The 13,222-nt window shown below is 42.9% G+C and overlaps 1 protein-coding gene across 1 annotated transcript in view; it reads left to right on the forward strand.

The window, feature by feature from the left end:
• The window catches only part of LOC148902696 (zona pellucida sperm-binding protein 3-like), a 6,934-nt gene extending 355 nt beyond the window's left edge, over positions 1–6,579 (forward strand). Inside the window, exons 1-10 of the mRNA XM_088987367.1 lie at positions 1–55; positions 698–800; positions 1,370–1,494; positions 2,296–2,414; positions 2,506–2,609; positions 3,971–4,148; positions 4,286–4,403; positions 5,085–5,176; positions 6,050–6,144; positions 6,233–6,579. The exon at positions 1–55 is cut by the window's left edge and continues 355 nt beyond it. Of these exons, the coding sequence (XP_088843493.1) occupies positions 1–55; positions 698–800; positions 1,370–1,494; positions 2,296–2,414; positions 2,506–2,609; positions 3,971–4,148; positions 4,286–4,403; positions 5,085–5,176; positions 6,050–6,144; positions 6,233–6,390 (1,147 nt within the window). The 3' untranslated portion in view covers positions 6,391–6,579. The remainder of the gene's footprint in view (positions 56–697; positions 801–1,369; positions 1,495–2,295; positions 2,415–2,505; positions 2,610–3,970; positions 4,149–4,285; positions 4,404–5,084; positions 5,177–6,049; positions 6,145–6,232) is intronic.
• Positions 6,580–13,222: the final 6,643 nt, after the last annotated feature.

Below are 13,222 nucleotides of genomic sequence, written 5' to 3' on the forward strand. Positions count from 1 at the left end.
AAAGACCTTAATTCAAGGCCCCGATCTTGAGCCGCCGACGGAGGTGGATGACAAGGTATTTCGTTCTCAACTACGGGTCAAAATGCGGTTTTCAAGGACAACCGATACCACTTTTTTTTGTTTCCTAACTGACATCAGAAAAACGTTTTATAGCATGTAAAATACCCAAAACACGCAGAATGATATTTTTAGTCAAATGCAAAACACCAATAAAAATTATTAAAGTGTCCAAAAACGACTTAAAATTGAACCAGGAAGTGGCCAGTTTCAGAATGTCCCGCCCCCTTGTTCGTGACGTCACGGCAAGACGTCTTGCCTTGCTCGAGAATCAAAACAATGGCTTCAGATTCTGAAAATATGCTTTCTTGTTACTCATCCAGTTATGAATATGATTCAAATAGTTCTGAAGAGGAAAGCATAAATGTTTGCAATCGATTAAAGAAGTCCTTCAGTGTCATTTTGAGGCGTCTGGACTCCAATGTAGCTCCCCGAAAATGCACAAAATGGCGCCCAAGCTCCGTTGGAAATGGGCTGATTTGTCTGCTGGGAATTTCTGTCAACTAGTATCAAATAGTAGTCTAGGTGCAACACATGATTCACCATCGCGTTATTTTTGTGTTTTTCCTTCTCATCAGTCAGTTAGGAAACCAAAAAACGGTGTCGGTTGTCCTTTAAGGGTCTTTGAATGATGTTTTAGATGGGAGTGGACTTAAGGGAGTGGGTTCCTGTGCCAGCCGAAAGCCTGGCGGTGCGATGCGGTGAAGGAGAGGTCATCATTGAGGTCCAGCGGAACTTCTTAGGTAACTGTTAGGTTCATCTGCAACACGGCTACTCCAGCTGCATTGTAAGTCTCCACCCACCCAAACCAGATGTCTATCAAAGACAAAGAGTCTGTTTTTTTTACCATAATCCATTCCAGAAACATGTTTGCAAACCAAAACAGCACTTTCCATTATAATCAATGTATTTTTTTTTAATCCGTTCCAAGTCCAGAAAAGTGTGCACATATTCGAGAATGGCAGGGCGGTGGCAGTGATTTTTTTTTTTTCACGCCGTCCTAACTGTCCGTTGAAGTTTTGTCCCCTTAAGGCTTTCTGATTCTGCTTCTGAGCAGGCTCGAATTGCATCTTTGAAGAGACTGCGATGACAAGATTCTGTGCCGATGATGGCAAATAGCCCAGACATCGAGCCTGGCGATCAATAGTTGGTCTTTTTTTCTCTTTAGTCGGAGAAATGGCCCTGTCTTTATCGCCACCCAGGAACAAAGGCTGCACTTGCTTTTTGAGTGTTATTGACCGGACCGGGATAAGAAATAGACTCTGGTAAATGGTGCCCTGCATGAATCTTGTTCCGTTTTTGGTTCTTCAAGGAAACGGTCAGCTGATTCATCCAAGTGATCTGACCATAGGACGCTGCAGCCTGCTGGACGTCGCAGACGACGACGACTTGCTACGTTTCCGGATAGACCTTCACGACTGTGGGAGCACAAAGAAGGTAGTGTTTAGAATTAGCTATATAGCTTTCTATATGGCTCGCTAGCTAGCTAGCTATTTACTATCTATTAGCTAGCTTTCTATCTATTTGAGTTAATTCCGGGTTGAGTGAAAGCTAGCACATGTGGCTGCCGCTGCTCACCCACAGAAAAACTGATCCTGTGACTGCAAAGTGACATTGAGAGTTTTGAAAGGCGCTTATAAATTAAATCTATTATTTGTTAATTTGTTGTGCGCTCTATCTAGCTCGCTAACTAGCTATTTGCTATCTATTAGCTAGCTAGCTAGCTTTCTATCTATTTGAGTTAATTCCGGGTTGAGCCACTGCTCACCCAAAGAAAAACTGAGCCTGTGACTGCAAAGTGACCTTGAGAGTTTTGAAAGGCGCTTAGAAATCAAATTTATTATTATTATTATTATCATCCATTTTGCGCCATCCAATAAGTTATCTGGCTGGCTAGCTATCTGGCGGGCTACCTTGTGAGCACTTTATTTGCTAGCTATTTGCTATTTATTAGCTATGTAGCTAGCTAGCTAGCTAGCTATCTATTAGATATCCTTATCCCGTGACTGTAAAGTGACCTTGACAGTTTTGAAAGGCACTTACATATGTATTATTATTATATCATTAGCTGGCTAGTTAGCTTTCTATGAGTGGGTTGAGTGAACGGTGGCGTATGTGGCTGCCGCTGCTCACCCACAGAAAAACTTATCTTATGACTGTAAAGTGATCTTGAGTTTTAAAAGGCGTTTATAAATAACATTATTATTATTATTATTAGATGACATTATTATTCATTAGATGACAGAAGAAGATCTGATCTACACCTTTTTGCTGACCTACAATCCAACGCCAGTCGGCCTCACCTCCATTTTTAAGACGAACCCTTCAGAGGTGCTAATTGAATGCCGCTACCAACGGTAAAGCTTTTCATTTCTCATCATACAAACAGACGTTCAGAGAGCAAATCCCAAATGTTGCCTAGCTAGCGTTTTGCTCTTCTCGTTAAAGGCGGCACCGAGTGAGCAGCGATTCCATCACGCCTCATTGGCAAGAGTTTGCGTCCAGACTGTTCACAGAGCAGAAGCTCCATTTTTCCCTGAGGCTCATGACAGGTGAGTGAAAAAAAAAACAAACGCTGAAAAAGGGTTTTGAATTGCAGTCAGGTGGCTGGCTTGCGGGTTGACAGTAGTTACCAAATATAGTGATACTTTGGCTTACGAACTTAATTGGTTCCCAGAAAGAGTGTGTAAGGCAAAAAGTGTGTATCCCAAAACTTAATTTCCCATAGGAAACCACTAAAATGAGAATAATCCGTTCCCAGGTCCCCATAAAACATAATTTTCGACTTTCTAATTTTCTAATTTCTAATTTTCTAAGACTTAAAACTACACCAAATATACCTTATTTTATATATAATGAATGTGCTATGGTATTATAATTAAAGAAACTGTACTGTATAATAAAATCGTTTAATTTACCTTTATGATGGTCGTTGATGGCTTGATGGAATGGAGTGGCCGCTTTCATCAGCATTAAACACTTGATGAGGAACGTAGCCTTCTTCTTTCACCATCTTTAGGAAGGATCTCTTGTAAGTGCTTTCTTTGCGATCATTTTACCTTGTTCCTCATCAATTGTGTTCTGTTTAGCTGGGTTCATAGCTTTTTGCATCAAGTGTACAGATGGTTTCTGACACAGTTTCATTCCGACCAAACGGTCATAAGTCAAAACGGTCGTAAGTCAAAATCCATTTAAAATGTTGAATAGAAACTCGGGGGGGCGAAATGACTCGTAAACTCCCCCCTCTGGTGCCATCACACGGTCGATTGCTGTGCGAGAGTGAGATGCTGACTGGCTGGCTAAAATTGTTGTACGCATTACTGGCCTGCTAGCGCGTTGCGGTGCCAGGCGTAGAATAAAAATATTCCAAATAGGGTCTGGACGTCGTGGTCGTAACTACTGGTGGTCGTAAATCGAGCCAGTCGGAAGTCGGAGGTTACAATATACAGTAAAGTCTCGTTATATCGATATTCAAGGGAGTCCGAAAAAATATCGATATAACCGGGACTATCGATATATCCGACCCTGTTTGCATGTAATTTTCTCCGTGCGTGCATAGAAATAGTATCGATATAACCGGGACTATCGATATATCCGATATCGATATAACGAGACTTTACTGTAATATATATATATAGGGCCAGCGATACCGGCACCATTTTAGTTAACTGACGAAGCTTTTCGGATGAAAAGCGAAATGTCCGATACCTTCAAAGAAGTACAGATGACGGCTGAAGAAACCTTCACACACGTCTGAAAGCAACGCAACATGGGAATGAAAGGAAGCTGAGAGATAATTTGGAATTCATGGACACAATATAATTGACATCTCTTCTTTATTCTGATTGATTGATTGATTGATTGATTGATTGATTGATTGATTGATTGATTGATTGATTGATTGATTGATTAGAAGAATGGCAGTTCCAGAGGCCCACCAGCGTTTACTTTGCGGGTGAGATGATACGAATTGAAGCTTCGGCCCTCCAGAGACATCACGTTCCTCTGAGGGTCTACGTTGACAGCTGTGTGGCCACCACGCACGCCTCCCCAAATTCTCAACCGGCATACATCTTTGTCGACAATCACGGGTGAGAAATGGCCAACATCGATTTTTGTCTCGAAAAGCGTCCAAATTGTGACGCGTAATTCAGAATGGAGTCATTTGTCAGTGCATAACCTGAGCATCTGTTTTTATGGATCCCGTACCGGCTCGTTGCCTTCCAAGGTGCCTAATCGATGCTAAGCTAACCGGCGCCAATTCCTACTTCATGCCGAGAGGAGATGAGAATAAACTAGCTTTCCAGCTGAAGGCCTTCACTTTCCACCAAGATGGCAAGAATTCGGTAAGTGCGTTCTTCGCGTGAGCTTTGTTGTCCGAAACCTGAGAAGAGCCGAAGCTAATACAAGGGTGACCCCAAAAAAAGATGAATATGATTCAAATAGTTCTGAAGTGGAAAGCATAATATCGATATTTTTTGCAATATCGATAAAAGAAGTTCTGAAGTGGAAAGCATAAATGTTTACAATCGATTAAAGAAGTCCTTCCGTATCAATTTGAGCCATCAAGCCTGCAATGTAGCGTTCCAGAAAATGCACAAGATGGCGCCCAAGCTCCGTTGGAAATGGGCTGATTTGTCTGCTGGGAATTTGTGTCAACTAGTATCAAATAGTAGTCTTGGTGCAATACACAACGATTCACCATCGTGTTATTTATGTGTTTTCCTTCTAATTTCGCCATCAACACGAAGTTTTCAGAGCAAACAAAGTACCCAAAATGCATTGCGTGTCGCTTTCTCGATCAGGGGCGTTCCCTCCGTGACGTCACGTCAGGCATCATCATCAACTCAAAAACGAGATTTCCTGAATATTCAGCGCAAGTCTTAAAACGTAAAATATATTTATATGCTGTGGAATCTTTGTAAAATACGCTCAGTAGAAGTCATTTTACAAATTATGGACACAACTTGTCCGGAAGCGCTAGTAATGTTCAGCATCTTACTTACGTTGATTCCGTTCCCTCGTAGTTTTACATCACATGTCAGCTGAAAGCAACGACAGTCGACTCTCCAGTCAACTCGCAGCACAAAGCCTGTTCATTTTTAGCCGAAGCCAAAAGGTGAGTGCGAACAAAGGCAATTCCTTGAAGCAACGTCTTCTCCTTCCTTCTTTTATTTCGTTAAATATTGCATGATATATTAGCTATCTGTTAGCTAGCTAGCTGTATGGCTATTTGGCTGGCTGGATGGATCGATGAATACCGGGCTATCTATTAACTGTCTAGCTATGTGGCTATTTAGCTGGCTGGCTGGATTGATAGCTGGCTAGCTATTTGCTATCTGTTAGCTAGCGAGCTGTATGGCTATTTGGCTGGATGGATGGATACCTGGCTATCTATTAATTGGCTAGCTATGTGGCTATTTAGCTGGCTGGCTGGATTGATAGCTGGCTAGCTACTAGCTATCTGTTAGCTTGCGAGCTGTATGGCTATTTGGCTGGATGGATGGATACCTGGCTATCTATTAACTGGCTAGCTATGTGGCTATTTAGCTGGCTGGCTGGATTAATAGCTGGCTCGCTATTAGCTATCTGTTAGCTAGCCTTCTGTGTGGCTATTTAGCTGGCTGGCTGATAGATACCTGGATATCTATTAGCGGGCTAGTTATGTGGCTATTTAGCTGGCTGGCTGGATTGATAGCTGGCCAGCTATTGGCTATCTGTTAGTTAGCGAGCTGTGTGGCAATGTAGCTGGCTGGCTGGATAGATAGATGGCCATCTATTAGCTAGTTAGCTAGCTTTCCATTCATTTGAGTTACTTGCGGGTTGAGTGAACGCTGGCGCCTGTGGCTGCCGCTACTCACCCACAGAAAAACTCATCCTGTGACTATAAAGTGACCTTGAGAGTTTTGAAAGGCGCTTATAAAGGAAATTTATTATTATTATTATTATTATTATTATTATTATTATTATTACTCCTCCCTGGGGGGATCAGATGGGTGGCCTCGGGTGGAGACAACAATGTGTGTCGCTGCTGTGAAAGCAGTTGCAGCGAACAGAGATGGAAAAGGGACCTCGGAGGCCATGTTGGTACGTTGTTGACACAAAATGGCGGCGGGGCGGGAGGGGAAGGTTGGAGTGTCTCCCCTGTTTCACGGATGTGATTGTTACACTTCAGTTTCTGGAGCCGCAGGTCGACTCCACCGCCGCATCCACGTGGAGGCGGACAACGTGACGCAGCCAAAAACTCGACTTCAGATGCCGCAAGTGACACGAGCTGGTAGAAAAGCCATTTGTCGCGCAGCGCGCAAACTAACTGTAAGAGTTAATTCCTGAGGAAAATAAAGGATATGTGTCAATGCCGTGGTTTCTTTTTAATGCTCAACTGAGGTTGAAAAATGTAAATGATACTTTGACTTTTTGTGCAAGTAATGGGTGGCATTTTCACAGCGTTCCGGCATTGTTCAGCGGAAAGGTCGGTGCTGTTGGACAGTCTGCAGCTTGGTATTGAAGCGGATTGACGTGGGGCTGGAGATGTGAGACAGTTTCTTTTCGTTAATGGATGCTACAGCTCGGTGTTTGCTTTCAACATTTAGCTTGTAGCAGACGTGCACATTTCACCATGATGTCCCTGATCCACTGGTGAAAATGATGCTTTGACCCTCTCCTCTAGAACTGATTCATGCACCTGACCGAAAAAAAGACACATTGTAGCAGTCCTTCCATCACGTCAATGCATTTGGCTGTACTTGGCTGGTCTGAAAACTTCATGTAGCACCAAAAAAGAGGCAGACGAGGGCGACAAAGCTCTGTGTAAGGAATTAATCAGCCTGTGGAAACGGGCTGATTAATTCCTTACACGGAGCTTTGTCGCCCTCGTCTGCCTTTTTGGGTGCTACATGTCTTTCCAGATGCCTCAAAATGACACGGAATAAATTCTTTAATCGATTGCAAACATGTATGCTTTCCTCTTCAGAACTATTTGAATCATATTCATAACTGGATGAGTAACAAGAAAGCATATTTTCTGAATCTGAAGCCATTGTTTTGATTCTCCAGCAAGGCAAGACGTCTTGGCGTGAGGTCACGAACAAGGGGGCGGGACCTTCTGAAACTGGCCACTTCCGGTTTCAAATTGAAGTACTTTTTAGACACTTGAAGTCATTTTTATTGGTGTTTTGCATTTGACTAAAAATATCAGCCTGCGTGTTTTGGGTATTTTAGATGTTATAAAACGTTTTTCTGACGTCAGTTAGGAAACAAAAAACTGACGTCGGTTGTCCTTTAAGTTTCCGACAAATCAGAGATCAAAGTGTGCTCACGTCAGACTACAAGTAGGAAAACGACCCCATGAGCAGCAAAATGGAAATGTGCCACCACTTGTTTACACGCCACGAAAACAAAACAACTGTAACAACGCTCATATTTTAGCTTCTCCATGCAATCGCCCTACACGGACCCCCCCAGACCCCTCTAGCAGTGGATGAGACCTCACAAAAATGGAAGCTCATGGCGAGCTGTTGCTCATGAGCCCAAGAAGATGAATAGACATAATTAAAAAGACCATAAAAGCCAAGCGGCGGCTTTTATTACAGTAATATGTGGAGGCCGGATTTAATGGGGTGTTTGCTCCTATGTGCAGAGCCTACGGATGTGTTGCTTTACTGCTTGGCTAACACTGACCCCCCCCCCCACCCGTCCCCTCTACACACCAGAGGCTCGTAAAAAGCAATATGTAATGATGCGCCAGCAAGGAGGCGTGACAAACTCTAAGACACCGCCAAGAAAAGCCGTAGGCCTTTCCTCTGAAAAGAATCAATGATGAGGTTTTATTTTTTTTTAATATGTGATGTCTTATTAATGAGGTAATATGAGAAAATTCTTCAGCTGTAATTTTCGCTCACAAAATGGGACTCCTATAATGTTCAATTTTCTTCCATCACACTATGTACAGTGATACCTCAGCTTACGAACTTAATTGGTTCCTAGAAAGTGTGTGTAAGGCGAAAAGTGGCTCTTCCAAACATTAATGTCCCATAGGAAAACATTAAAAATTAGAGTAATCCATTTCCAGGTCCCCATAAAACATAATTTTCAACTAAATAAGCCTTAAAACTACACAAAATATACCTTATTTTATGTATAATAAATGTGCCATTGTATTGTCATCAAAGAAATAAACTGTACTGTGTTATAAAGTCGTTTTATTTACCTTTGTGATGGTCGTTGATGGAGTTGCCTCTTGATGATATCCGAGTGAAGTTGCCCTGCTTTCTTGGCCATAATACCCTCACTCACAATGTCCCCTGCTAGTTGCTTTTCGTTAATCCAAATCAACAAGTTTTTCAACCTCTTCTATTGCCTGAGACCGTTGCTTTGACAACGCAGAAACACCCTTAGCCACACGTAGCAATGGTCGACTTAGCGTACTGGTACTGGGACGCTAAGTCACACAAACTCGTTCGTGTTTTTCGATGATCTCTTCTTCTGCTCGACCGTAATTTTCTTTTGTGTCCTCGTCGGCGGGGCACTAGCCTGTGCTGGGGTCTTTTTCAGTACCAAAAAAGCAAAAGTATCCACTCCATAACAAACCACGTCTGCATTGAGTGCACTACAAGAAAGTGGGTGTGGAAAAGTAGTCCGGCAGCCACTGTGACGCTATTCGGCCGTGTGTTGTGTGGTTTGGTGTTCTTCCGCCGAAAACTAGTCCGCCACCCATTGTGGCGCTCCGTGTGTTTCCCGAAAACTAGTTCGTATGCCAAGATTATATTCTCGCGAATTTAATGTTCACAAGGTGAAAAGTTTGTTAGCTAAAACGTTCGTAATCCGAGGTATCACTGTACAGTTATCCCTCATTTTTCATGGTTAACGGGTTAGTCAAGACAGTTAATATCTAGTCAAGAGCCAATCATAGTTTGTGAAAAGTACACTGATCACAAGCTGTTAGTGACAAGAGCATACTGGCCAGAGCTAGCACACTATCGGTAGATTGCTTCGGAAGAAAAATGGACATCAAGAAAGGTCGGTCAGTTATTTCCTGGCTAATGCTCTAGTGGACTTGTAGTAGTAAAGTTTTTTTTAGGTCTGGATTGATTCAGATGTAGCACTACTGAAGGCCTAGCGATGAAATCCACGGCCCGCCACTGGTAACAATAAAATACAATACAGTAAAGTCTCGTTATATCGATATTCAAGGGAGTCCGAAAAATTATCGATATAACCGGGACTATCGATATATCCGACCCTGTTTGCATGTAATCTTCTCCGTGCGTGCATAGAAATAGTATCGATATAACCGGGACTATCGATATATCCGATATCGATATAACGAGACTTTACTGTACTTTCATTCCTTTCATAACTTTGCTGCTGTGAAATGTAAATTTCTCCACTGCGAGACTAATAAAGGCAAATCCAATCCAATACAATACAATAGATATTGATTTATATAGCGCTTTAACAACATCAAGGCTAACAGGTAGCTCCAAGGACGCACTTGGCATGAAAAGGTTATGCCTGCTAGACTAAATATGACGGAAGACGCATTATTTTCATGAAATACTATCGAGAAAATCCAAAGGCCACGGCAGAGGCTTCACTAGACAAAATCTAAGCATCCTTCAGGGGAAAGCCTATTTTCCATTTGACCTTCTGCTCAACTTCCTTTGTTGTGGCTGCTGTTTCGACGCCACAAATGGCCATGGATTGTCTTTGTGCCTTTGGGCTACGTGTGGATGTTACAAACTCCTGACCTATGTCACTTTTGCTACACTTCTTTGCATGGGTTGCTATGCTTAAACAAGCTCACTACCAGCTATCCGTATGGTCTCCTCTCCAAGTTCCTTCACCTAAGGACAGCCACGTTCTGGGAAGCTGGGTTGAAGGACGGCGTACAACACCACATCAGACGGTCCGTACTTGCACACTGCGCCTTGACACAAAGAAGTTTGCTGTTGGCTAGGAAGACTTAGCTAGCGTAGAACGCCTCTCTCTATTTACAGTTGCTTTTTTGTTGAAGAGACTTTCTGTTGACTGACTTTTGGAGATGGTCGCAGAACTGTTGTGGGTAAGGAAAGCCCAAGTCAATGTGAAAATTGTGACTTTTTCAGCGACTTGGTACCTAGCGAATGTAGCACCTCAGTAGGTAGTCATGGTCAAAGTTTGCTGGATACTTGGCTCGGAGGCTTGAAGCAGAATTGGCATCTGTTGCGCTGCTTCCAGATGTTTGTTTTCGTATCTAAGTATTGAACAAATCACATCTCAGCAATCATTTGTTACCAGGGTCAGAAATCTACTTAGATGCCTTCACAATCAATTCTGCAGGCCCTGGCGCATCAAATGGGTCGATCAAACTGTTGCTGTAACCAATCCGATTTCGAGTTGGGAACCTAAAAGGAGTACCAAGGCCTTCCTGAAGGCGCTGGTCAATGTCACCAGATGTTTTTGCAAACTATGCTCAGATCACAAGCCACTTGTCGATTATTTCCTGGCTAATGGTACCCTCTTGTGGGCTTGTAGGAATTCACACCACACTTTTTTCAGGTTTGATTCCGGCATAGCACTACTGAAGGCCTGCAGGCGCTGGAAACGTCAGAGTTTTCGCAAATTATAATTGGCGAATCACATGATTGTCTAGTCACTGGCCAATCATAGTATCACTAGGCGCGAGTGATAAGCGCATACTGACCAGAGCTAGCACACTATATCTGTAGCGAGCTGCATAAGCAAATATATTTTTGTGTTGATTTAATAGCGGTTTTGTCAACTCACAATGGAAGACGGAGAAGAAATGGATTTGGTTGCGGATATACTATTAAAACCATTTTCAAGATGGACTTTTCAAGAAAAAAAAATGTGCTCCGAAGCTAGCAAAAATAGCAATTTTATCAGGTTATCATAAATCCACGTTGATAGTCAAAATTCGAACATACAGTATTTCCTAAATTTCTTCAAGATACAAGTCGTTTCCTGGCCGACGGCACCCTCTCCTGGATTGATTCAGACATAGCACTACTGAAGGCCTAGCGATGAAATGTACGGCCCGTCACACACAACTCATCTTGGCAGTATCCTGCCCACCCCTTTATAGAACTGCATTGACAAATATAAAGTGTATAATTAAAAACATGTAAGCACACCGTGTAATTCAGAGCTTTTTTTAGAAACTATCACATTCTACTCAAGTGTAATAATAATACATTTCATTTCTAAGCGCCTTTCAAAATAAAGCATGCACGCGCACGCAGACGCGCACGTGACCTCTGTCCTGCCCATAATTAACCCTCTTAATGAAGAGAGGGGAATTTTGCTAACGAAAAGAAGTGGATTTAATTAGCCCGGTCCTCGTTCAGACAGGCGTGCACACAAAACACTTAAGCCACTTCTATGGTGGCAAATGGCCGCAGTGACTCAGAGGCTTTCTTATTAAGACTATCAATAATATGATGATTATATGCATCCGGCAGTCTCTTTAATCAGTGTATCTATAAGTGCCTCCTGGGTTTCTGAGCTTTCTTGTGTTATCTGCTGAAAAAGAAGACTTTGCCTTGTTTATAAGGCAAAGGTTCTTTTATCATGAAGCCCGTGTGTATCGTTCCCATGGAGGACGCCGTATAGCAAAGGGCTTTATGGGCAGAGGTGATAAAATGACTATACCAGTGGTTCTTAAACTGGGTTGATTTTGATGTCTTAGCCTGTCAGGACTAGTATCAATGGGACAGTAAAACTTGAAACCATCTGACAGTCTCTGCCGTCATTAGTTTTCAAGACTGACGTTGCGCCAATAGCGCTTCAGATTTGGGATTCAACCTTTCATGTTACAACAGAACAAAAACTCTAGATTAGTGGGTCTTAAACTGGGTTGGATTGAACCCTAAGGGTTCGGTGAGTCGGTCTTAGGGGTTCAGTGGATCCTCCGCTACAGAGGTCCACCCCTCGGTCTACTCTGCAGTTAGTAGGCACAGTCATTGGAAGAAGGGTTCGGTGAATGACCATATGAAACTGGTGGTGTTCGAGGGTTAAGAACCACAGGACTATACGTTGGTGAGACCAGCCATGATGTTTGGACTGGAGACAGTGCCACTGAAGAAAAGACAGGAAGCAGAGCTGGAGGTAGCAGTGATGAAGATGTTGAGGTTTTCTTTGGGATTGACCAGGTTGGATAAGATCAAGAAGGAGTATATCAGAGGAATAACTCATATTAGAGGCTTTGGAGAGAAAGTCGGAGTGACTATATTGGGAGAAAGATGCTGAGCCTTGAACTGCCAGGCAGGAGACAGAAAGAGACAGACGTCTGTCACATGCAGGAAAACTAAAGAGCCTGTGCTGTGACCTTCAGTCTTTTCCTTTTGTCATTGACAATATGGTCGCTATCATAAAAGGGAAGAGGAAAGCGGTGGCTGGAAACTATAGGGGTACGTACTACTGCACCTCAGGAACTCCCCACCCCTTTCCGCCTTTTCACACATCCCTGACGTGGACCACTGTGCCCGTTCTGATCTTCAGAGTTTTCTAGTTGACTTCATGGTTGGACTTGTTTTTCATGTTGGGGCGGGCGTAACAACCAATGAAGATGTTTCAACAGGATAACAAATGGTTATATGGCCACTGATTTTTGATTAGCTTCAGGGAGTAGTCTACCAGTCCCCCCCCCCCCCCCAACCTTAGAGCAGGGACCTATCAGAGCAGAGATCTGGCACCACCACCTCTGTCCATGAGGGATATATATATATATATACAACGTTTTTCTGATGTCAGTTGGAAAACAAAAAAAATGGTGTCGGTTTATGGCGTCGAATGTCCTTTAAAGTACAACCGACGTCTCCGGACAAGTTGTGTCCATAATTTGTAAAATGGCTTCAAATGACTTCTACTGAGCGTATTTTACAAAGATTGCACCGCATATAGCTATATTTTACGTTTTAAGACTCGCGCTGAATATTCAGGAAGTCTTGTTTTTTCAGTTGGTGACGAGTCTGTATGTGACGTCACTAAAGGAATGCCCCTTGACCGAAAAAAGACACATAGTAGCAGTCCTTCCATCACGTCAATGTATTTCACTGTATTGTTTGGTCTGAAAACCTCGTGTTGTACCCAAAAGCCGCCAGAAGAGGGTGTCCAAGCTCCATATAAGGAATTTATCAGCTTGTGGAAACGGAGGTGGCCACAG

Source organism: Hippocampus bargibanti, linkage group LG01 (assembly GCF_051943395.1).
Source record: "Hippocampus bargibanti isolate YZ-2025 linkage group LG01, ASM5194339v1, whole genome shotgun sequence".
NCBI classification, from domain to species: Eukaryota; Metazoa; Chordata; class Actinopteri; order Syngnathiformes; family Syngnathidae; genus Hippocampus; species Hippocampus bargibanti.